Source organism: Myotis davidii, unplaced genomic scaffold (genome assembly GCF_000327345.1).
Source record: "Myotis davidii unplaced genomic scaffold, ASM32734v1 scaffold268, whole genome shotgun sequence".
NCBI lineage: Eukaryota > Metazoa > Chordata > Mammalia > Chiroptera > Vespertilionidae > Myotis > Myotis davidii.
Genome location: NW_006383015.1, coordinates 6,111,157 through 6,137,944, shown reverse-complemented (window position 1 = coordinate 6,137,944; position 26,788 = coordinate 6,111,157). Strand labels below are relative to the sequence as shown.

The following is a 26,788-nucleotide window of genomic DNA, read 5'->3' as shown; positions in this document are numbered from 1 at the left end:
TCCCCTCCTTTCTGTCTCTGTAGATACACAGGTGCATGTAGAGGTAGGTATGCAGGTGTATGTATATGCATATACATACCTACTTAGCTACCATCCACTTTGGCTCAAGAAATATATGCTTTTAAAGGCCTCCATCAGGAAAGTACTGAAAGACTCCACTTGAGCAAGCAAGAAGCACCACCCTTGCAAAAGAGTCTGGTTTCTGTCAATAAACATATGTCCAGAAACAGTCTGTTCATATCTGTGAGGCCTAAATCGCTTGGTCATTTCTGTAACAGCGTCTGAGCCTGTAAGGAAGGCTTCTGCAGTGAGAATTCCTCCTTGTTGACTAAGCATGAGGTCGCTAATGAGGCTATCATCCCTAACTGTTATCAGATCGCGGCTCAGCCTAGTGTAGGAGGACACTGCATTGCACAGCTCGTGGGATGTATTGGTCTGTCAGCTGTGTGAATGGAGCCCCTAGAGTTGGGCAGCCTACATCCTGCACAGCAAGACATATGGCCTTGCCGTATATTGTGCCTCCTACTAGCTGTTTCTCTTCCCTTACAATATGGTCTTAAATCTCTATCTTGATCTTCATTCTGGTGATCTTGCTCTCCCGTAAGCTTGCTAATTCCCTTCCCCTCCACTCCTGCTTTCCCATCACCCTGCCCCTGCCTTTCACTTGATCCTGACCCATGCATTACGGGAAAGCCACTCTTTGGCCCTGAATAACCTAGGCCAGGGGGGAAAGACCACTCTTGCCACAGCACTGAAAATCAGGAGCATGCCAGCAGAAAACCGCAAAAGGAGGACGTTGAGTAAATCTTGTCTGACATTTTCAATTCATCAAAGCACCAGGTGCTTGCTGTTGGGAATGTGTGCGGTGCATGGACTGCATTATAAAGGGGTGCATTTGAAAATGATGTGATTGACAATGAGAATTAAAAAAGGGGTAAAAACGGAAGAAGCATGTGCATAAGCCCTACCCCCGTGGGGCTTGGCTGCCAGAGGCATGAGAACACAGGGTTCGGGTAAACTCCGGACTCTGGGACAAAGCCCTGTGTGAGGTTTGGGATTTTAGAGAGGATGTGGAGAAAGAGGGCTTCACGTCTAAGAGGAGGATAGGAGAAAACACTTAAGTGACTCTTCTTAGTTCTCTCCACTTTCTCCCTTTTTAATGAAGGCCGCTCCTGCGGTCACTCTGCCAAGCTACGGGAGCTATGTTTTAAATTCATTTTTACATTTATTTGAGCATTACTGTGCACTCAGGGGTGTTTTCTATTCTTCACATGATCATCACATTGCACCCTCATAACAACTCTAAGAAGCCAGTGTGTCATTTTCGGAATAAAGAGGCTAAAGGCCCAGAAAGATTGAGTAACTTACCTAAAGCCTCACAGTTAAGAAGTGGCAGGTCCAAATGTCAAGTCCAGGCCATCTAGCAGCAGAGCTCCTGCTCCTGAGCCCTTTGCTGTTCTGTTTGCGTGTTGGGCTGATGGAGGAGAAGATGGAAGTGGAATGGCAGAGGCCCAGAAAAGGCCAGAGGGAACATAGCAGTAGAAATGTCACCAGGGTCAGGGTAGGGGAAGAGCAGGGTTGCTTTTTGATCATTTGTTTGTTTAGTTGCGGGAGGAGAGGAATTGAGATGAGTGGTTGCTGTGAAAAGTGAGATTTTTGAGGAGGGAGGTGGGTAAAGAAGAATCTTACAATGTCTCACTGTTACATGGCATGGTTTTCTCCTGGAAATGCCCTAGATAGATGGGAAAGGCGTGTGTGACTCTTGAGGACTTCAGGGAGTTAATATCTATGTGTCTTTTAGTTGCTGAGATGGGCACTGAAGAGTCATGATCAAGAAGGCCCAGGGCCCCTTGACGGCCCCATGGCAGACTCGGGGGGGAGGGCTGTGGCCAACCGAGCTCCCACCAATCTTTGATGTCTTTACAGAATCCTGGTTGGTCCTGACACACTGGGAATTCCCCTTTCTGTGGGCGGGGGGATGGAGTGGGGAGTAGATTATGACATGGCTGCCAGAATCTGAAAAAGAAGAGATATTGTGAAAGAAATCCAATAGGGCTTAGTAATAGTCCTGATGCACAATATGGAGGTGGGGTGGCGGGGGGGGAGGTGTGGAGGGAGGAGAGGGGAGTAGTTTTTTGTTGTTGTTTTTTAATCTGGAAGGATATATTCCAACACACCTACTGGTTACCCCCTAGGGAGCAGTTCAGGGTGGGGTCCAAAAGAGAGCTGAGGGGAAGGACTTTTTTGTTTTTGACTTTGTGCATTTCTGCATGGTTTGATTTTACTTTTAATAACAAGAATATATTATTTCTATGCTTAAAAGGAAAATATTTTAGAACACTCATGTTTTAGTTTAGGATGTGGGTGATATGCTGGTATTACCAGAAAGCCGCCACCATGACCAAATGTTTGGAAAGCAAAATAGTGTCCACGCATCATGTGTAGAACACATTTCCCTTCCAATTCTACGAACTGCTTTGCAATGTCTTTTTCAAAAATAGTACTTCAATGCCCCTAAGAAAGATATCTGTGCTCTCCGATTCAGAATGAAAGCATGTCTACCACACAAATGTTTGTCTTCGTGTCAGAACATTCTCACTCGCTCAGGGGTATGGGTAGGTTTGGGGAATCATGGAGAGAGTTTGGAAATTTAGAAACATCCTGATGCATAGCGGGCGGTGGGTGGGCAGCCGGGGCGGGCAGGGCTCCCCCGAAGCTCCAGACCAAGGCTCCGTCTTCTCTCTCCCTGCTGTGAAGCTCTCAAGGTGATTCTCGTCTGCTTCGAGAGGCAGCTGGGGAGCCAGTGGTACTGGCTGAGCCTCCAGGTGAAGGAGATGGCCCTGCGGAAGGTGGGAGGCCTGGCCCTGTGGGACTTCCTGGACTTCATCGTGCGGACCCGCATACCCATCTTCGTGCTCCTGCGCCCGTTCATCCAGTGCAAGGTGTGCTGCGTGCATCTCCTTCCAGGCGTGGCAGCCCCAGGAGTGAGCTGCTCTCTTGTCTCAGGCAGGGCCACAGCAGCGATGTTCATGGACGAACCATAGCTAGTTAGCAAGACCTGTTAAGATCACGCTGGGTGAGGAAGGGACTCAAAAGTGTAGCCCAGAGGATCAGATTTCATGTTAGAAGAACCTTCAAGCCTATAGAACTTTGCATCTTCCCCACTCACTTCCTCCTCTCCTCCTTTCCCGCTCCCCCTCCCCACCAAAAATAAAAATTGACCCCGAGGAGTGATCTAGAAAATGTTCTTTCTTTAGTGGCAGGACTGAGCTCTGATTTTAAATAAACAGAGAAAGATGTGATAGTTAAAGCATGTTTGTCCTCTGAGACCCTCACTATTCTATTCCATTTTATTCCTTTCTTCTTCTTCTTCTTTTTAACCTTTTATTCTTCTCCTGCCCCGATTTCCTGGGGCAGTGATTCAAAGCAATGTATTGATTAAGCACTTCAACACTGTCCTATAAACTTCATATGGATAACCTTAGTTAACCCTCACGACCAACTATGAAAAAAGTGCGATGATTAGCCCATTTCACAGATGGGGAAACTGAGGCCCTGAGCATCTCCACCTTCCTTCCAGCTTCTGGCCCAACCAGCAGAGAATCACGACGAGCTTTCTGCCCGGCAGCACATCGCTGACCAGCTGGAGCGGCGCTTCATTCCCCGCCCTCTGTGCAAGAGCTCCCTCATCGCCGAGTTCAACAACGAGCTGAAAATTCTGAAGGAGGCGGTTCACAGTGGGTCAGGTGCGTGTGCATGGGCTTGGCCAATAAAGATGCCACTCTTCGGGCCGCTGCTCTCTTCGGAACCATTTGGGTTAGCCATTTCGGAACACTGACAGATGTGCCTATGCGATCATTGGCAACAACAAAACCAGTCAAGGGGACATCATTGGTTTTATTGTACTCCTTTTCTAAACATTGTTTGCGATATTTATTTCAGTGGGTAAGCTGCTTCTTTTTTTTTAGTTTAACTGGGGAAAATATATTTTAAATGTGTGCCTTCATTTCCTTTTCGGAAAGGAGAAGGGGGACTCGCATGCATTGAGCATCTATTCTTTGGTAGATTATTTCATAGGTGTTATTTCATTTAATCCACACAAATACCTACAAGATGTCTGAGAGTCCACTTATAGCATGAGGAAGCAGACTGATAAAGGATCAGTAACTTACATGCCAGTGACAACAGGGAGGGGACTTCAAGCCAGGTCTGCAGGATTGATTAGAAAGCCTCGAACCCTTCACCAACTGGAGGGAGAGAGGGTTGAATCAGAGCTGGCAGACGAGGAGATACTTCCTTTATATTTTTCAAAGTATTTTCTTTGGGAATACATTGCTTGCTTTTTTGTAACAATAATGAACAGATTACGGAGGGAGAAAAATAAATCATCTGCCATTAGAGGGCAGTCCATACCCATAAATGGAATATTCCATGTGTGGCTTTTTTATTGTTGCTTGCAAAGTATTAAAGACAAAAATGTTGACAAGTACAATCTTGGAGAAATTTCCACAGAGCCATTCAAATATTCTGCTTTATAATAAAAGAATCTGACATAGAACCTTGGGGGGTATTTTATAAATTGTAATTTCCAGAAAAGGAGAATAAGAGAACGGTTTGATTATATATTCTGATTTTTTTTTTTTTTTTTTGGTAAGGTTTCCATCAGACAACACATTTATTACTTTCATATGCTTGTGTCAGGTGAGGTATGTTTCTCAGTAAAATCTGCCAGGTTGGAAGCTACAATTCGTGTCAAAATTAATTTGCATTCTACCAGCCTTGGAAAATGAAATTGAAAAACAGCAAGAGAGGAAGCAATGTCAAAGCATTTCACATTGTTTTGTAATTTCATGCTCCCACCAGGAAACTATTCAGTTTATAACAGTGACCAATTCTAACTTTTCACTTTAAAAACTAAATGTTCTCACTTCCATTTGCTACTTTGTCTTAAAGGTCATTCATCTGGGACACACCATTTAACTGACTTTTCTTAAAAAATACAAGTGCTCAGGGAGGAGTGTGAAGCGAACACTTGTTTTCAAGATCCTCACCAGGGATTTCCTTTGGTCTCCCCACCCCCTAGCCTACCAGGGCAAGACGTCCATCAGCACCGTGGGCACCTCCACCTCTGCCTACCGCCTAAGCCTGGCCACCATGTCCCGCTCCAACACGGGCACCGGCACCGTCTGGGAGCAGGACAGCGAGCCCTCCCAGCAGGCCTCGCAGGACACCCTGAGCCGGACCGATGAGGAGGATGAGGAAAGTAGGTCGCCCCACAGAAGCCGGCAGGTGGGGGGGACGGGGGTGTGGGGAGAGGGCAGGGGGCAGGAGGTGACACAGCTTGGCCATGCCAATGAGGGCTTGAGAAGGATCTCTGTCTTTCCAACCCTTATCAGTTCTGACCCCCTGGTCATTTTCACAACAAGGTTTTAAAATGGAACTGTAGCTGATCCCATGATTCCTACAGCCTGCTCTTCTTACAAATTTCTTGATGTACTTGATCATCTGGGAGGAATTCAGGCAAAAAGTAAATCTTTGCTTTGAGCTTATATATTCAGCTTTTTTTCATTAGCTCTCATTTAAATTGTGCTTAAGTAACTAAGGGAAGTGTTTAGGCTCCTTTCTCCTGGCCATCTTGCTTAGAGGGTTGATCCCCTTAGATCAGCGGTTCTCAACCTGTGGGTCGCGGCCCTTTGGGGGTCGAACGACCCTGACAGGGGTCGCCTAAGACCATCGGAAAACATATATCATTGCATATTGTTTTTGTGATTAATCACTATGCTTTAATTATGTTCAATTTGTAACAATGAAATTGGGGGTCACCACAACATGAGGAACTGTATTAAAGGGTCGTGACATTAGGAAGGTTGAGAACCACTGCCTTAGATGATTCCATTGGGCAAGGAAAAGTGAGCAATGGATACGTTCAGGACTCAGAAGGGATCAGTCGGCTATCCCCGTGGTCGGCAAACTGCAGCTCTTTGGCCCCTTGAGTGTGGCTCTTCCTAAGCCTTAGCTGTACCCTAATTAAGTTAATAACAATGTACCTACCTATATAGTGTAAGTTTAAAAAATTTGGCTCTCAAAAGAAATTTCAATCGTTGTACTGTTGATATTTGGCTCTGTTGACTAATGAGTTTAACGACCACCGGGCTATCCTATCTAGAACGTGAACCAGCATGCTGTTCGGAAGGAATACCGGTGACTGAAAGAGCCCATGAGCTTCTAAGGCAGTGGTTCTCAACCTGTGGGTCGCGACCCCTTTGGCGTTTGAACGACCCTTTCACAGGGGTCGCCTAAGACCATCCTGCATATCAGATATTTACATTACAATCCATAACAGTAGCAACATTACAGTTATGAAGTAGCAACGAAAATAATCTTATGGCTGGGTCACAACACGAGGAACTCTATTTAAAGCGCCAGAAGGTTGAGAACCACTGTTGTAAGGCATATGCTTAAGATTTGGTGTTGTGAAATGAGGAGTAGGATGCTTTTTTTTTCATTTTTATTTTTTATTTGTTTCACATTCATGATTATTCTGCATTAGTTTCAGATGTGTACAGCAAAGTGAGTAGGAGCAGGTTTTAAAAAAATAAGAGGGGAAAGGTTCCATTAAAGACTACTATTATTTAATGCTTTTTAAAATTGCATTGATTATTTTCCGAGTGTGTTTTAAACACACTCTGATGTAACATTTATAGTGAAGTGTGCTGTCAATGGATGCCTTAAGAATGAAAACAAAATCTAAATCTTTGATCAGAGCCCCTTCAGAGCAAACAAAAACAAAAAGCCCTGAACTAAATGAAATAGAGGGAATGGGAGCTGACGACAGAATTTTAATTAATTAAGAAGAATGAATGTGTTCTAACAGCCTACTAGAGTTGGAATGGGTGAAAGAGAAGAAATAAATGCTGTGTCAAAACACCTATGAGTAATGTTATCGGATTTAGTTTCAGAGTTAATCAGATAACAAAGTGATAATTATATTGTCCTGCACCCAACCTATCGACATACTTGTTTCTAAAGCACCCTGGTCACTGCTCATGGAAATACTCCTAAAACTGTAATTAGGGAAATGTTGAAGGGGTAAACAAAAAACAAGAAAATGAAATGAGAGAGATAAGGATCAGCAGTTTGAATATTTGTTAAGTCCTAGGAATAGTTCAGAACTTAAAGTAATATCTATTTTTCTTTAATGTTTGAGGTAGTCTCTCAGCAGTTTGTTTTTTAATGATGGGAAATGATACAACCTGTCTTTAGAAGAGCTAAAGTTATTTTGAAGGTACCCTTATGAATCAGTAGATAACCGAAGCAATAGGAAGGAGCTAGGGGTGTAAGAGTAGAGAAGACATAAACAGAGATATCATTGACCAAATGCCAACGCTCACACAGTGACAAGTGTGAAATTTTTTGCTAATATTCTGCTCTCAGCCATCACAATCATCCCAATGAAAGCAGGGTTGCTAACAAATGTTGTAGTGTGGCTGTGATGTGAGTGTGTATTGATTTATATGAACTGGGCTATGAAAGCTAGAGGGTTGACTGCTTTGAATTAAACTGTTTTTTCATTTAATCATCAAACCTGTTTTAAGATCCAGCAGGAACAGGGAAGTATGAGAAAGATATGTTCTCCGCCCTCTAAAATCTTAGAGGTCTTGTAGAGGAGATAACATTTTCTCTAATGGAAGAATGGAAGGTAGCACATGATTAATCACCAAACAAATATTGAGACAAATATTGAGGGTGTAAGTGTTAAGTGATATATTAGTCTGAATAAGGGGGGGGATCAATAGGAGCTGAAAGGCCTTTGAATCACAATTCTGTCCTACTACTTTTTCATGATTTTTAAGGCACATTTGCTAGTTTGCTTCTCTGTACATGCACCTAAAAAGTAAATACTATTCTATAATAAGAATCAACTTCAACCCATCATTATATAGCAAATTACAATTTCTAGCACTTTTTATATTCACTGTCTTGGCTTGAAATAACTTTCATTAGAAAGATGACCACTTGGGATATTTTAAATAAATGATATCAGATGACCTTAGATGGTAACGAAGGTTCGCCAAAACTCTATGTTAAACAAAATACGTTTACTGTCCAGTGATAAACAATGTTAGCTCACTTAGAATGAGGTAACTTTGTCGTAAATTCTGTGCTAAGTTAACCTTCACAGGGATTTGAATACATTGATTTCTGCTTTTATGGAGAAAACAAGACTATGTGCTTAAAACTTAAAATTTAGGTTAATATTACTTATGAACTTTTAGGTTTTCAAAAATAGTTTTCAAAAATATATCTGAAATAGTCTTTCTCTCAGCAGTCTAAAAATCATTAAATGTACTGAATGTAGCATTTGAATATCAAAGAAATGTACTTGATTCTTTCAGTAACAAAGTTTCTCATTTAACTACTCCTGCAATGTTTAAAAAATTATAGTCCAGCTTTTGTGAATTTACAGATCCCCTTGATTTTCACAAATAATCTACTTCTAAAAATGGACAGGAAGTTTATATTTATTTCATGAAAGCTGTTCAAGAATTGGAGATGTGTGGATCTGAAGAATTGTTATTCATCCCTTTGTGCAGATTAAAAACTAAGGAACCTAATGGTCTTTTGTGATTCCCCCCCCCCCCCATGTACATACTTTCATGTAGCTTTATGTCAGCTAAGTTTTCCTCACCCAAATGAAAGAAGCATCGCTTTAACTTGCAGTTCTATTTCCATCCTCAAGGTGGCAATGTTCAGTAACTAGAGGCTAAGCTTTATACAAATAGGAAAGGTGTTTCTTAAGACCCCGATGTCTTGGCTTTTAATCTGTACAAAGGGACAAATGATCATTTCGCTTTAGAGACTGTCGTAAGGTTATATGCAGGCCAAGGATGGGACCCACATGCAAATTTGGATTGGGTTTTCTGATCAATGTCGTAGTTTTATAACACCCCATTCTTTGCCCCGCTCAGATGACTCCGTGAGCATGCCCAGTGTGGTAAGTGAACAAGAAGCTTACCTCCTGAGTGCCATTGGAAGGAGGAGGTTCTCCAGCCACGTCTCTAGCATGTCCGCACCTCAGGCTGAGGTGGGCATGTTACCGAGCCAAAGGTAAAGAACCATGGATATCTTATACTCTGCATTTGGGGGAAACGTAGAAATTCTGAAAATTCACTCCTTTTATTCTGAAAAGGCTGAAAGGGAAGCAAACAATCGATGTTTTTAAGTAGGCCATTCAACTAGGGTTGTACAGGCAACAATTAGGGGTGAGTTTTCTAAGCCAGGGCCGTAGAAGGGATTTCAATTTCTGATCCAAGCATCGTTTCTCCTTTAAAATGCTCCATAAATAGACACATGGTCTTCTTTCAAATGACATTCTCATATTTCTGATATATAATTAGCTAAGCTAATAATGAGTACCTGGCAAGTATATAGGACTAGCTTGACATATTTGGTAAAGTTTAGACTTCTGGTATGTCATCAGTATTTAGTTGGAGTTAGTGATGCTTAACCAAGCAGAAAAGGACTTATGCTACTATGTGTGCCCTTGGGAAGGTCATTCAACAAGAGTCCACACTTTTCTCCTCTGTGAAATGAGGAGGTGGCTAAAGCAATTGTTAAGTAACTTCTCTATCTATAGCCCCATGTTTCCATGATTAAACCCTTTAAAACATTTTGTTTGGTGTTCTTTGCTTCCTAAGAATATACTATAAAATGCCCTAAAAATATAAAGTCATATGAGCAGTTATTGGTAGCTATCAATATTCTTAATTGTTAGCAATGTGCAAGGTTCCCTCAGGAATAAAATAAAACTATCAATTTATTTAAAGTTTTATTTAAATTAGGGAATTATAGGAATTTAAAATAGAGCTGTTGTTGTTGTTGTTATTTACCTAAAATAACCAGGCCATAAATTCCCCTTGGACATATCTGTTAAGGGGTTAACTCATTTCCAGGGACAAAATTTGTTTTATTAGAGACATACTAGGAATCCAGAAAGATAATCTAGTTACACCCTTTGAGCTTGAGTCATGTTTTGGAAGGCTAGTGAAGGTAATAATGTCTACGTGCATTGGGGAGACAGGGCCCTGTTTTTGGACACAGAGGCTATTTTTACGGTGTACTAGATTAGTTAAATGCTTCTTTGGAGGCAGGCACTCCAGTTTTCCAGTTTTCTAAACGGTTTAACAAGTATTTATTGAGGACCTCATAGGTGCTTATAAGCTCAGTGCTAGGCAGTGAAGGAAAGAAAGGCAAAGTGTGACACAATTTCTGCTCACAAATCCCAAAATCAGCTGCATCCAAGTAAATCAATAAACAATTAACTTATTCTTTCACCAACCTGACAGGTTTCTTCTCTTGCCATTTACCAGTCAGTCACTAGAGGATGGAGTAAGGAGGTAAATGGAGTTCCATGTGGATTCTCCAGGGTTACCTTTCTTCCATTTGTTTACTTGCCTTTTCATTGCAAAATCAGCAGTGGAAGTTGGGTTCTTTCTTTACTTTTCTTTGTGGCATCAGTTCCAAGAGTTTGGTTGTGGCAGTTTATGGTAAGTGGTTTCTGTGTGATGATATCACCACGCACAAGAAAGAAGCAGCGGTCTGCTCAATGAAACTTCACGTACATAAGACAGGTTGAAAACAATAGCCACCCAGCCAAATGGCTACCGAAGGGATGCTAGTTTCATCTTGTACAGACTCATTCTGCAATGTGTTTCCGAGCCCATGTTTTTATTTGGAGCTCATTTTAAGTCCCAACTCTTGACTAATAAGCAGATCACTCATCCCAAGTCCCTCCTATCCCCATTGCCTTGAGTCCTATGTCTTGACAAACCCAGCACAAGGTGAAATGGTTGACCGTCTCCTTTTCCTTCCTTGTTCTGTTAAATTTATTTATTTACTTTTGGTGCTGGGAAGCAGAAAATCGCATGCCTTTTTTCCCTTTTTCTTTCATTTGTTTGCATTTTCTTGCCCTAAATCCTTCATCTCCCTACCCCTCCTGCAGTGAACCTAATGTCCTCGACGACTCCCAGGGCCTGGCCGCCGAGGGCAGCCTCTCTAGGTACAGTGTCAATCAATGCTACCTGTCTATTGGTGTCTGTGCTGGGAAACGAGCTGTTCCCTGTCTCCTCTGTCTCTCTGTCTCCTCTCGCCCGTCTGGATACCTATTTCCATTTCTTGCCCTTTGTTGTTCATGAACACACAAGCCTGGAAGTCAAAGGTGTAGCCTCCTTCATTTTCAGCTTCAGAGCTCAATCACAAACGGCCTGAAAAGCTAATAAAAAAGCAAAATCTGTGGAGTTCTTTTAGGGGCTTGTCCCATGGACATCTAAAATGTTTGATAGGCCAAATGTTAAATTTATCCCATTTAATCATTCCCTCCCACACTGATATTTCCTTAAGAAATGTTGTTTTTGGAAGCTAATTAACTCCCCATCATCAGGAACCCCCTTATTAAATCAAGACCGATCTTTTAACTGATACCATGGATGGTAAGAAAATAATGATGTTATTTGAGAGTAGCAATGTAAATACAACTTATGTAATTCCCTCTCTTGGATGCATGCTATGTGGCAGGTTATTATAATAGCTTGTTCAAATAACACTTATGTAAAGAATGTCTGTCCCAATATAAAGATGACTCCAGAACTTGCCATGAAATGGCAGACACAAACATATCTTGGTCAGGAAAAGAAGTCTTATGGTGCAAACAATATAAAGTCTTGGCAATTGGTTTAAAGCTTCAGAAAGGGGGACTGCACCTTTAACACTCAGATATACCACGTCAAACATTCCTAATCTTGTGCTGTTGATTCACACCTCTCAACTAATCCTCATCAAGGGAAATGCTTCTTGTTCATTCTACGAGTGCCATCTCAAGAGAAAACATCCCCTTTCAGGTTTGCATTAGTGAGTGGGTACAACCTACCGCGTTTATTGCTTTATCACAAAGATGAGGAAATGTTGAGAGGCCGTTCCTGTGACAGGTTGTCCTTTGTTTTCTTTGCATCTTGTTCAGTTTCACATTTTCTTCTCCAATTGAAAATGAGAAATTTTATCCATCATCGGGTGTATCTTTTTTTTTTTGTTTTTTTTGCTGGACCCATATTCATGACATTCATTTGTGTTTGCGAGCCCTTGCTTGGACAGATCAGTCTCTTATTGGTGGTGAACATGGACATGCCACAGAGACCAGACTTTATTCCACTATCAAGAGTGTTGGGGACGAGGAAGAACAAAACTGTCCTCAAGGCTGTTTCCCTTCATTGTTCATGGCGTTTGAAGAGATCAGAACCAAGTCTACCACCGGGACCACAGCTTTCAAAGAATGCGTTTATTAAATGCTTAGTATTACACATCAGACTGGAGAACCTTGAATAGAATGTCATTTCAGTGGCCTCCTGAGAGGAGACCATGTTAAATTAGCCTTCCACTTGGCCAACTTTGAGGGCTTTTCTAAATTAGGACAAATTCTACTCTCGTTGAGTAAAATACTCGTCCAGGGTTGGTGAGAGAAGGCAGGAGTTTGAATGGATTGTTAGAAACACTTCGACAGATTTGGTCCTCTCTGGCAGGCTCACGGTTCAAATGACTAATTTGGAGTTCTCTAACTCAATCCAATCTGCCCTGGTCCAGTGTCAATGGGAATAAGCCCAAGTTCTTGCTACATGAGACTGGTTCAGAGCCAAAGCTGTAGACGTCATCGACAGCTGAATTAGTCATGTTGGGGTTTTGATGATTGTTTTAGGTGAACTATCATTGACATGTTGTTCCTGTAACTGTTGTGTTTTAGTTCTGGGTGCAGCCTAGTCACCCTGATTCAGTTGTGGTCCTTAAGAAACTGGAAGATGAGGTATTCCCTTTGGGTTCTAACTAATTATATTAAAGCAGAGGCATTCCACCAGCCAGTAGCACTTCCACTTTTGCCATACACTGCAAGTCGTATCTCTTGAACTTCATCACGTCACCAAGTTCCCTTTGGAGGAGAAGAACTTTTGGCATTTACTAGGCGGTGGGTTTATAAAACAGGATAAATACTTGTTATCGTTGGTTTGCAGGCTTTCTTATTTGGGGCATGAAACTTCTTTCTGCTACAGACTCTTAAAGTCCTAAAGAAGCAGTACAGCCTGAACCATGTAAATCACGTTCAGGACATACCTGAGCACTTAGGATCTAACATGCATCCAAAGTAGTTCTAAGGAAAATCTGGCACCAAAGCTTAAAGAATATCAGGAAGCATGCCTGTGCAAGAGTAATAAACCCAGGTCCTTCTAGCCCCCATATTTTGGTTAATTTTCTGGGAATTTGCTTTTGAAAAAACACTTGTTTAATTAGGCAAAGTGGGCAATGTGATATGAGGAAGACACCAAGATAACCTGATGAATAGATGGGAAAAAATAACAATTTTGCAGACCTTTTGAAAAGTTCTAAGATTTTTATAAATCTGTGTTGATTTATTTTATATAAAATATTTTTTATTGATTTTAGAGAGAGGAAGGGAAAGGAAGCAAATCATCACTGTGAGAGAGATACATCTATCAGCTGCCTCCGGCAAGCCTCCTGCACTGGGGGTCAAGCCTGCAACCCAGGCATGAATCAAACCATTGACTTTTGGGTGCATGGATGATGCTCAACTAATTGAGCATACTGACAAGGGCATAACTAATTTATTTTAAAGATTCAAGACAAGAAAAAGCACCCTGTTAGAAGCACTGTCCTATGGAGAAAAGATTCTTTTTTATAAATTAATATTTTATAATAATATTCCATGGAAGAATTATCTTCTGTTAAGAATGTTGCTCTTAAAGGGATAGAAACTCACTGGAGATGTTTCCTCCCTTTGCCCACCCCCAAATACAAACACCATGGACCATAGTTCTTCTCCAGAAAAATGTAGACATACCTAAGTTTATTCAAGCACATACCTAAGTTTATTCAAGCACTCAAGCCTGGATGCTTATACTTGAGAATTAGATTTTGTTTGGACATGTTAGAAGATTTTAAAAGGCAGGAATTGACAATTAACTCTAATTTTTTTAAAAAGGAGTTTGCAATTCTATTTTATTTCATACGGATGATTGTAATCACAGTGGAAATTAAGAATGTGGTTCAAGTTTCAACAAGATGTATATTTTGGGTGAGAGAAAATAAAAGTAACCTTTTTAGTAAACTCATGGTCATACACATTTTCAAAGTATAAAAATTTGGCAAGTACTCTCAAAGTACAAAAAAAATTAAAACAACCTTTTTATATAGCTGAAAATGTGTGTATGATACACAGATAAGTACTTGGTCATTACTAGATCAGTTCTTATGTGAACCCTAATATCCAGATTATTCTCTTATTAATCTGATTCTAGCCTCTAATCTCTAAATTCTGTGGTATTTAAAACACATTCTTGGATGTTGTGGAGGCTGAGTAAGTGTTAAACAATAATATTTTACTGGGAAAGGGAAAAATAGGGCTTTTGTCTACTCTTGAACCCCCTGTTCTCTGCAAGCATTTTATGGCTCCTTTGATACTGGCTTTATTCATTCCTACCACAGGGCAATTATTCAGGGTAAATGGCTATCCCGTGTGTCTTGTGTTCCACCTCTAGACTTATCTAATCAAATTCAAACTAAAAAATGCAATGATAAAAGCAATGAAAATACCACTTCATTTTCTGTGTACCAGTCTCCTCACCCATAGCTTCGACTTAAATTTTTTATTTATCAAATATATTTCAATCCATAAACTTTTTTTTGTCATTCGAAATGAGTGATATGAATTTTTATTTATTACTGAATGGCCCCTTGTTTATCTATTCTTTTAAGAAATACCATTAGGTATATGTATATTCCATTAGAAAGTACAAACATATTTATATACTACAATCCAGCCATCATACTGAAACAAGGGAAAAGAGGTAATTTGTGCCAAAATCATCCCTCTAACATTACCTAAAATTCATTAGCTTACAAATGCCTTCCTTCCATTTTGAGTAAGGCATCTGTCTTTTCTGGTCAGTTGAGTTACACCAGTTCTGCCAAGCTCCAAGCACTGGCTTCTCTAAAACCCAGATCATGCTATGTTTTGCCACTGTCATGTTTTTCAGTGACTCAAAGATACAAACGATGATTTTAGCTTCAACTTAGAAAGTTTTATTTGCTTTTATCCTTATTGTTTTGCCCTTTTATTTAGCAAAAGAGTAAAAATGAGCCATTTCTCATTCCCAAGATTAAAAATTTCAGGAAGCCAATTTTCTACTAGAGAGGTGCGTAAGGCTAATACCTTGGTCTTTTCCTGGTTAGTTTTATATTAGACACCTCTGGTCACACACTGTAAATCCTACAGATGAGATACTACATGATGTGCAGAGAAGCTAAACTGAAACTACTTCTTATATGTGACTCTGATTTGATAAGGACCTGAGAAAAAGAAACAGGCTCTGCATAAATAACGTTCATTATGAACCTCTCTGTTTATTAGTAATATGTCTATTAGTAATGTCTATTTCTATTACTAATATGTTTATTAGTAATTAGTAACTACACATAGTTCAGCCAGACTTTGATGCCCAAATATAAACATGTTAGCATTACATTTTGAAGGAGAATTTAGCTGGGATATATCTCCAAGGATATGTTCTATAAATTCATCTTTGATGTGTGCATTCCATTGATGAAATGCTACATCCTTTACATAGAACAACTACTTACTAAAGCTATAAACTTGACCTATTTCTTAGAAATGAACATCTCTAGCCATAGAGAAAATTTTGGTGCTTATTATGATCCTCCCTTGGAATTATCATCATGAAATTACCATTATGTTTTGACATATAACACTCTCTGAGTAATGTGCATTTTTTTCTTTTCTTGCGACATTTTTTTCTCACACTCTGAATGAAAAGAGACAAGTGGACCGCCTCAACTTCATTTTCTCTGCCCAATTATTAGCAAAACATTTTATTACCCACTCCCTTTTAGTGTTTTAAAAGCAATAAACTCACTACAAACATCAAATATAAAACAAGGAAGCATGTTATAAACATTACTTTTCATGTTCAAACCATCTTACATCAACTAACTTCTTTTCTCTACCTTAATGGGAGGTAGGTGGTAAGTATTAACCTCCCTTTATGGCTAAGGGAACTGAGGTAACATTTAGATGTCAATGAAGAACCCATTCCAATGAAAGCTTTGCTTGGTATTTGGGAGAAACTTGTTTGTACTTTTGTGCATGTGGTAATTGAATTCTCTTTCCAATTTATGACACATGTTAAAAATGTACACTTAATAAGGAGATGTCATTTTCAAATATTCCAGCAACATAGCCTGGATTGTTTATCAGAACTTATTGCATTGTTCCGTTGAGGTAATTTTCTGTCTTCATAGAAAGGTCATAGATGGTACAAGGTCATATATGTATAAAAATAATGTACATTGCTCTTTTGAACCTGATATTAAAAGAACAAGAAAGTTTTAAAAACATGTTCGGGGGACTCCTTATAGAATTCTGTATTATCTATCCCAAATGGTACAATTATGATATAATTACATTATTTCATAAGAACTTTGATAAAACTCCATTTGGGAATTATTGCTTTTCTTTTGGTGGAAATGTAAGACTTTAAAAATTTGATGGATATGCCTGTGTTGACCACATCATGATTAACCAGTTGTAAACACAACGTGGAAAGCATCTGATTGCCGATCTAAACACCAGTTCTTCTCCCTACAACTGCCACTTGGTATTTAGATAGCTCATTTTTTAAAAATGAAAATGAATGAATATAGTGTTTCTCTTTTTTTCCTGGACAGTTGCTGACTCTGGATTCCTCTGTGGCATATTTGACTCTAAAAACTATTTGTAAATGATTCTCCTTTTGCAAAGGCAAAGCAGAAATGAATTACCCATAAACCAAATAATCACATTGGCATCATCCACAGAATTATAGTGTTCTCTGGGGCACAATACATCTCTTTTTTTCACCCCCACTGCCATTATAAACAGCTATTATACATGCATGAAGAATGATAAAGGATCATGGACCCATGATAGTATTTTCAGCTTCACCCAACACTAAAATAGTGGCCACTACCAGTAGTCATTCTTGCATATAAAATACACACATACACAGCAAATTTGGGGGGAGCAGGTTGCTGCTTTTATAAACTGTGTGATATGTTTGAGTGCAGCTCTTTGATATTGATCATTTCTCGTCCGAGTTCTACTGACAGATTAATTACTTTGCCAGCCTTTTAAATCTAAATCCATTTAAAAAAAAAACAAAACACTTGTCTGCCCATGTGACTATTCACTCAGTAGTCACAGAGACTTCAGGCTGCAAACATGTGCTGAATGTGCCCCTTCACCCAAATGGATTCTGTGTCTGATGTGTTTGATATTCGTCCATCTTACTTTCATTTAAATTGAAATCTTCAAAAAGGTGTTCTCATCCATGTGGTAGAGTTGTTTGTGTTTGTTTGTCACTACCTTTTTCCCTCCCCCTGGGAAAAAAAATTGAGATTAGAATATGACATCTCAAACTTCTTGGTGGTTTCCAAACCAGGGGTGTGATCGAACCAATGTTTTGCTGAATGATAACTATGACACCGTGATTGAAAACAGAATCTCAATTTTGGCAGCTCGGGGCTACAAAGGCCTTGTCCTTCCTCCCAAACCTTTGAAAACTCCCATCTCAGGGGCTCTTTCCCAACCTTCCTTCAAAGATAATGGTATCTTTGAAGTGACTGTTTCGTATAAGTGACTTAGGCTAACACCCACCAGAGGATGATCTTCCGTACTGTCTCCAGGCACACTAACACTGTTGGTGCTTGGCAGGGTGGCAAGTGTGCAGAGCGAACCTGGCCAACAGAACCTCCTCATCCAGCAGCCGCTGGGGAGGAAGAGGGGCCTGAGGCAGGTAAGCAGACCTGGGAAGGGCAGGAGAGTCACCCCATGAAATAGATTGAAGCCCTATTGAATTTTGAATGTCCGTATATATTGAGATTATATTTTTGCCTTCTTCCCACCCAAAACAAGCAGTACAGAGCCCATGTAAAGCATGGTAAGTGCTTGAGCCATCTGAGAGCTTTTAGCTCCTATGTTAGCTCATATGAACGGAGCTGATGACTTAGTGAAGCGAGTAGGCCTATGCTTCTATCTGTTCCCTCTCCAGAAGCTTTCTTCCCCAGCCAAATTCATAACCCAGGGCGATTTGTTTTAAAGTTGATGTTTGTGTAAAGGCATAGACACAGTTGTCCTTTCTTCCTCATTTCAAGGTAAATGATTCAAATTAAAATTGAAACCAAAGTAAAGATTATGAATTTCCTTAGGTGGGTTTCCTTTACATAACACTCTAAGTAAAAATTGAAGTGAGCCTTTGCTCTCTTATTGTGATGGGAGCATCCCAGCATTGATTTGGACACCAGACACTTCTCAATATCTGAGGTTTTTTTTCATCAACCCCCCAACTCCCTTGAGAGGTCACATAGGTTCAACTGCAACTTTTAGGTGAACAAAAGCCGATCTGTAAGCAATAATCGTTAGTCTTATATCCTAAAATTCATTGAAATTCTCACATTGGCTACTTTAAATGATGTTAATGTTCTTAGCCTATATGAAGGTGTAATGATCAGGAGATAGGATTGGTTAAAGGGGATGTCAGAATCAAATACTTGCAGTCAGACATGCAGAAAGAAGTTTACCAGCTACAAACGAAAAGAACAATCAGAAGAGTCCACAGAAACCCATAAAGTAGGGAGTAAACCATAGAATCCTCAGAGCATAGCGTTTTCTCCTGGGCAGTCAGCTTCATTCTGCCTATTTTCTCTTTAGCTAAGACGTCCTCTACTGTCACGTCAGAAGACTCAGAATGAATCCAGAAACCGCCATGGAGCTCGGCTGTCAACCACTCGGAGGAGCATTCAACCTAAAACGAAGCCATCTGGTGAGGTTCCTGTGTCCCTTCTGATTACACCATTGACACGATGCCATGCGACTCAGCCTGGGGACCTGCAGAAATTTACGCACATAAGCTCCTTTTTGGGAAGACACTAGGATCAGGGAAGAAGTTTCCCAGAAAACTTTAGTGCCTTTTTTTCTTCTTACCTTTCCCAACCCCCATCCTTACCTTCAAGAATCTAGAGAGTCCTAACCGGTTTGGCTCAGTGGATAGAGCGTCAGCCTGCGGACTGAAGGGTCCCAGGTTCGATTCTGGTCAAAGTCATGTACCTTTGTTGCGGGCACATCCCCAGTAGGGGGTGTGCAGGAGGCAGCTGAACGATGTTTCCAAGTCTCTATTCCTCTCCCTTCCTCTCTGTAAAAAATCAATAAAATATATTTTGTAAAAGAATCTAGAGAAATGGCAAAGTCCAAGGTAAACTATAAATGCCATTAGATTTAACTATAGAAGGTTGTGTTTTCTTTACCCAAGCCAGGGACTGAGTTTGTTATACGTCGTACTGAAGACAAAGACATGGTAGATAATGGGGACTTTAAAATCCTGTTGGCAGTTATTATGAGGACCAAGTTCACCTAATGCTCTCTGCAAATCTTGTTCTTGGGCCACTTATGTAAAAATGATTTTTCTACCCAAATCCTACTTTTTATAAGAAGATGAAATCAAAATATATACATAATAGTCAAGTATGCTTTCACTTATTAATAAACCAACAACATCTTTATTAAGAAAAGCCAGGAGATACCAATTATAAAGCAATGACTACATATTTCCCCTCTATTTACTGCTTTACCTCTCACTTGCAGTGGATCAGAAACGATCTGTGACCTTCATTGAGGCTCAGCCGGCTCAGCCAGAGCTAGCAGGTGCCCCAACAGACACACTTCCTGCCACAGTCCAGCCACAAGGCTGCAGCCCAGCCCCATCTGGGAAGCCAGAAGGAATGGACAAACCAGTCCTCACATCCTCCCCGGCCACTGTTGTTGCTGATCTTCACAGACTGTCTCCCAAGCAGGTGAGGGTGCTAGAGAAACAGGCAAGGCTTGCTCCCTGCATACTTATGTCTAGGAACCACTTGGATATGCACACTTATTGCCTAACATTTAAATCTAGACCTGTAATGTTGTGTTAGCCAGACAGATGATGGTCCTATCATCATGAAAAAGAAGACCATATAAAGTATATGGCCAGGAATACATTTACTTAAGAAGCAATAGGAGAAGTCTTGGTATTCTTTATTATGAGAAACCTCAGAGAAAATATTGCACAGTTAAAATATCCATTGAAACCCATATATGATTCATAGTTTAAAGATAGTTCTGTTTTTAAAAAGGTACCAATTTAGATGCAGCCTTTAAATAGAGAGCCTTCTGAATCCTGTAAGATGAGAGGGACTTCTTGGTTTGATCTTTCCCCTCATTGTTATGATATTTTTTCTTCTTTTGATTTTTATAAATGAATTCCCACAGGTCCAACTTCCTTCTCATGTACTTGAAGAAAGCAAAGGGGCAATATTACTAGATACATTTGTGTAGTCTTCAATGGTTAAAAAGTATTGTAACAGCAAGAGCTCATTTATCCTCACAGTGTACGAGGTTAGCAGAGCAAAAATTATGCTCATGCAACAGGTTAGAAAACTGAGGCTTAGAAAGTTGGAGGGCCTCCAGAAAAGCTCACATCTAACAAAGGCTAGAAATGAGATGAGCCTTGAAAATCCTGTCCAGTTACAGCTGGACAACATTTTTTTATACTTTTCCCTGGCACCCATTCGACTTTCCTCTGACATTATGGTCTGTTTGATCATAGAGTGAGACCCTCCCTGCTGAAGAAGGAGAAAAGAAGGAGGACCCAGAAGTACCAGGTGCTGCAGCACACAGCCCCCTCTCTACTCAAATCTCAGACCCCGATGACTTCACAGGCCTTGAGACGTCCATCCTCCTGCAGCACGGAGACACTGTCCTTCACATCAGCGAAGAGAACGGCATGGAGAACCCCCTGCTGTCCAGCCAGTTCACTTTCACTCCCACGGAGCTGGGGGAGGCTGGTGTAGACCTGGATGAGTCACATGTTTAGTTCTGTATCTTGTCTGAGTTGCAGGTGTAGACAAGATGAGGGAGGGATCACTTAGCTAAAAGTTGAATACTTTTGCTTGAAAAAAAAAAAGATGAAAACACAGCACTTTATATCCAATAGGTGACACAAATCTCAGTAGATTTTGCTGCCAGTGCACATATTGTTTCATAAACATCTTTTAAAAAACAATGGCTAAGATTAGTTAATTGTATGAAGACCATAAAGACCAGGGAGTAATAAGGGGGAAGAGCCGTTTGCACATTGTTTGTGATTCAAGAAGGCTTGAGCAGTTAAAAACATACTATTACAGAGCTGCTTAGCTAGAAATATTAACAAATAATATATTCTAAAAGAGAATGCATTTGAGGTTATTCACATTATACATCTCATGCAAATGTTTATTTTTATAGTTTCAAAAATATTAAACCAGGTGGTTGTACAAGTAGCAATTTACATAAAAATAACAAATAATAAAAACAGTAGTTTAGGGGAAACTAAATAATAAATAAGCCCACAGACATTTTTGTTTTGATCAACAACGCAGCCATGTAGATGAAGGAAAACATATTATTTTTAGAGCTGTGGACTTTTCAATATTTGCTTTTCAACCGTCATTTTTATTGCATGTTGTAAATCAGAATACTAATGCCATAAGGTCATTCTGTTCATAATCAATCACTGTAGAGAGAATACTCTAGAAATTATCAAATGTAATTCTGAATTAGGAAGAACCTAAACAACCCATACTATAATAAAAATGAAATATAACTATAATACTTAGAAAAAGATGGTATTCCTATTTCTAGCCCTAACTACATCTTGCCAATATTAGGAAATACTGCAAAGTGTGATTAGTTTCCTTATAGTAGTGCCTACCCTCGGGGACATATTTTCAGATATTAAAGTTATTGTTAGAATAGGTTCACTAAAATAGCTTCCAAATGTTAACAGTATTCTTATCATCCTTTAGACATTTGAGTTTATGAGGAAAAAAATATAAATTGAGCCATCACTTCATGGACAAAATCAGCTTATGAATTTACTTTAACTTGAAGTTCAGTTACTCAAGCAAAGTATAAAACTTAAAAGGCTTGCGACGCCATATCTAGTATGTTATTGATGCTATAGTAGGGCTAGGTATAATACAGTTCAAAACTGAATTTCAGAAATGTAACAGTTTACATTAGAAAACTGTTACAGAACTACTAATTATATAAAAATGCATATATTTACCTAAATTGGTATGGTGGTGTGTGTGTGAGTGAGTGGGTGTGTTTTCTAGTCCTCCAGTTGAAGTTAAATACAGATATTTACTATTGCAATGAATTCATAACACATTCTATATGCTTAAACTTTGACTATGTTGACCATGAAAAGTATATGTATATATAGAGGAGACCTATTAAACCCACCCAAATCACAAAGGAAAATTATTTTTCTGTTAGAATCCTTTATTAAATAGGCATTGTTTACACTGTGGTTTGTACTTCCAAATATAATTTGGGGTTTTGGTCCAATTTACTATGAGAATGAAAGGTATCTGTGAGTTAAAGACAATAATGGACAAAACTAAAAATTTCCAATCTAAAGCTTCAGAAAATAGAGCTTCAGAAAGCAGGGGCTTCTTTTATGTTTTAAAACACTTTCAGAATATAGACACTTAACACTGAATTATGCAGAAATATAATGTAAGTGGGTTTATAACTCTTTCTAAGCTGATGTATTTTGCCTGTTAAAAATTATGCTGCTCAATTAGTGTTAGAGGCCTTATGTTTGGTAATTACATGTGTCTGAGCTATCTGAGTCTCTATATATGTCTGTGTTTTGTTCCAGTTACTTGATTCTTGATTCAAATTCTCTATGTGTAATTGTATAACATATTTAAAAAGTAAAGGGGTCAAAGAAGATTGTTAAATATCTGCTAAGAATACCTTTATATGTAAAAAGTATTGAACATATTTATGCTTACCCGTCTGCCTTTTAGCCTGACTCCTTCACTCTAGGGTTATAGATGGCTGTTGGAAACTTTTCCAATAAGCTAAGTATTGTTGTGTCTTGCAAAAAAAGCCACCACTCTGAGAAGCAGGGCCTTGGAGGGTGGGAATGTTTTCATACTGGGATTACTGAGATTTTGCAGATGTACGTATGCATCTGTTCCATTTAAGGTGCCCTTAAATGTGTTGAATGTAATTTATTGAATGTTCATGTGCAATTGATAAAGTATCTAAATGTATGTGCATAAGATTGTCACAAGCTGTATTCTCAGGAATACTGTTACCTGGAGTTTGAAGGAATAGCTATTTTAAAAAAAAAATAGTAGTGGGAGATTAGAGAAACGTTTAAGATAGTTAACAAATTTTTGCAATGTTCAAATTATTGAGCATATGACTAAAAGTAATTATATATGATAAATACAGTATTGATAATACTATATCATTTCTTAAGCTATGATGCTTAATGATATTCATTTTGTTCAGAGGAAAATTAAAACAGGCACTTACATCCCATGTGTAAAAAATTGGACTCAACTGAGAGGTTGCTTTTTCAGAAATTAACTTTTGAGAGAAATTGGAATAAATACGTATCATCCATATTAGTGGGTGTAGATTTATAGTACTCAGTTTCAATTAAAGCAGTTCCATCCTAGGTACAGCATTTTCTATAGAAAAACATTTTACTCTCATTTTTCCGGTATTTGCTGCTTTCTATAATTCTATTAGATGCGTTATTTGATTTTTTTTCCAATAGAAGGAATCTGAATTGTTGAGTACATTGGGACAGTGCACTGGGAACTAGTGTCAAAAAGCATAATTGGGCATGGCAGTGCTGGGAAAACAATCTCTGGTATTTGGGGGTCTGGCTAGAGCTTGTTGAGTAGGCTGAAAGTAACTGGTTTGCTATTTCAGGCCTCCAAGAGTACCTAAGGCAGTGTGACAGCTCCCTTCTTTAGTATCTGTCCTTTTAGTCAATGAAGAATATTCTCCACTCAGCTGTCCAACTCCAACAGTATCTGAGATGAGAATAGGGTGTGTATAGGGACCTACAGGAAAGAAAGGGTCAGGAATAGAATTATAGTCTAAAACACAAATACCCTTCCTCAAATCTAGAATTTGCCGCTGTCACACCAAGCCATGCTGTTGCCATGTGACTGCACACTGCCCATGCCATGGCTTGTCATTGGCAGTGAGTAGGAAGTCCACTTCCTCATTTACTTTAGTGGACCTCAACTGCAGCAATTCAGAAACAGAGTTTGGTTTGACACTCAGGACAATAAAGACAAGTTAAGAGTAGAATGTATTTGGAAAAGCTTAAGGCAAATTTATTTATATTGTTTTAGGATCATTTAGCATTACAGATCAATGTACCTCCATAATATATTTCGATAGTCACTGTGACTGAAGGATAAAAATCCTTTATTAGCCATTTTGTAGGTAAAAAACAAATGATTACACAGCCAACTTCCCTCAGATGACTTAAGAAGTCTGTTATAAATACTGGATGACCAAAGAGCATGGAAAAATGCCTATGAATTAATACTGAAATGTTTATGAAAGATATTTATGAAAGATATTAAGACTTCTGTGTTTGAATATGCACATATATAATAAAATAACTCTATAAAAACACTTAAGAGGACTGATTGTTTCATTTCTCATTTCTTAACATAGGGAATAGTTTAACTCATTCAGGAAAGTATTCCCTTTGGAGCCCTGCGTGTGCCTTGGTGTCTCTCCTCAATCCCCTACTGGGCCTGAGGTCACCCTTCAATTAGACACATCCAATTCCTCCCCAATCCCAACTGTGCTCCCTTCTACTCATATATTCTACCCTAACTTTCAAAAGTAAAGCAGAATGGGCATATTGGGAGACAGATACCCCAACTTGACTTCTTTGCCCAGATGATGACCTGGAATGACTGGTAGATTTCCCAGGAGGAATGTTAAGGACCTGATTGTCCTCTGAATGTGGCCAGAACCATCATGGGGTTCAAGTTATTACCAGTCTGCCTTTTATACAGAGTACATAGTGCCCTATCCTTACCCTCCAAGGTATGTTCTTGCTAAATTCATTTTTTCCCTCACATGGTTATTTCCTGTCTTTTCCTGACCCAAAGACTCTAGACACATTTGGCAGAAGAATAAACACTCTTATTCCTCTTCAATTGTGTCTGAACAGTAAATAAATGGAGTATAATCTGTCAATGAACATTCCTGAGAGGGAAAAACCAAGACGATAAGAGGAATGAGGACAAGAAGCAGAGAAGGAGAGTTGTAATTATAACCACCATTATTTTGTTCTGGGCACCAGGCATCATGTGCTGGGCACATCACCAGGATTTGCTTATTTAATCCTCACAACACTGGACACTGTCTTAACAGATGAGAAAACAATGAAGCAGGGAGAAGTGACTTTCCAGGTCATTGTGGACTCAGAGAAGAAAGATTTATTTGATGTGAACCCCTAGAAGAAATTTATCTGCTGAGATGGACTCCCCATGGTCAACTGAGGGCCCAGATTTTGCATTTTATTTTTATTTTCCAGTTACAGTTCACTTTCAGTATTACTTTGTGTTGGTTTCAGGTGAACAGCATAGTGGCTAGACAGTCCTGTACTGTACAAACTGTTCTCCCCAATATTTACAGAACCCACCTGGCACCTTACATAGTTATTGCAATATTATTGACTCTATTTCCTGTGCGATACTTTACATCCCTGTGACCATTTTGCAACTACCAATTTGTACTTCCTAATGCCTTCACCCAGTCCCCCAACCTTCCCCTCTGGCGACCACCAGTCCACTCTCTGTGTCTGTGAGTCTCAATGTTGTTTGTTCATTTCTCTTGTTCTTTAGATTCCACATATAAGTGAGATCACATGGTATTTGCAATACCATGGATGGACTTAGAGAGGATATTTTATGCTCAGTGAACAACTCAGTCAAATAATAAGAGCCAAGTGGCCATTTGCTGACAAGGGGTTCTCATCTACTCTGTACCAGGAAGAACCACAGTGGGAATTCTAAGCTTCCTGCTCATTTACTCCCAGGGAGCCAACTCTCATAAGAGGTTTCATTTTCCCACCAATGGACAAGGACCAGCCCAACCAGAGCAGAACTGCCCCATAACGACCAATCAGGATGTATAATGCTGACCAATCAGCGCTCCACGATGCTGACCAATCAGATGTGTAGGATTTGGGGTACCTCGTTTACATAAAATGGACCTAATTGAAAACTTGGGCAGAGACTTTACTTATATAAGGCAGCCTCCCCTTTGTCTCAGGGGAGCACAATTCAGGTTTTATACCTGGGTCCGTGTCTCCTACAGCTGCTTTTGCTCAAATCCATGCTTTCTAATCCTTATTATAGTCTAACATTAATTTTGGGTTACCTCACCCAGCTAGTGTCTGATAGAGCTATGATCCTGCCCCAAATCTGACTCCTTCAGCTTTTAGGACCAGTTCACGGAGAGAGAAATAAGGAAGAAGTGGTTTTTGCTTTGTGTTTTTTAAGGGTAACGGGGTGGACATGAAAGGCACACCAATGATGGAGAAACGGATAGTAAAGCGAGGGGGGAAAGAAACTGTAGGAAGGTAACGTGTTACAAGGTGAAGAAACTCGAGTTCTCAGAGGACTAAAGCCGGTCTGAAAAAACGAAGGTCAGAGCCAGGGGCCTTGCTGCGAGGCCCCGCCCCCAACCGGAAGGCGGGACTTCCTCCTCCCCGGGCCGCTGCTTCCGGCGGAGTCCGGAAGACTCCGAGGGGAAGAG

At 39.8% G+C, this 26,788-nt stretch overlaps 1 protein-coding gene across 1 annotated transcript in view; it reads left to right on the top strand.

Annotated features, from left to right (window-relative positions):
- UNC80 (unc-80 homolog, NALCN activator) overlaps positions 1–24,651 on the top strand; it is a 207,940-nt gene extending 183,289 nt beyond the window's left edge. The window contains exons 54-62 of the mRNA XM_015558108.1: positions 2,758–2,942; positions 3,581–3,746; positions 5,084–5,263; positions 8,970–9,108; positions 11,003–11,059; positions 17,828–17,909; positions 18,824–18,935; positions 19,754–19,962; positions 20,754–24,651. Of these exons, the coding sequence (XP_015413594.1) occupies positions 2,758–2,942; positions 3,581–3,746; positions 5,084–5,263; positions 8,970–9,108; positions 11,003–11,059; positions 17,828–17,909; positions 18,824–18,935; positions 19,754–19,962; positions 20,754–21,020 (1,397 nt within the window). The 3' untranslated portion in view covers positions 21,021–24,651. The remainder of the gene's footprint in view (positions 1–2,757; positions 2,943–3,580; positions 3,747–5,083; positions 5,264–8,969; positions 9,109–11,002; positions 11,060–17,827; positions 17,910–18,823; positions 18,936–19,753; positions 19,963–20,753) is intronic.
- Positions 24,652–26,788: the final 2,137 nt, after the last annotated feature.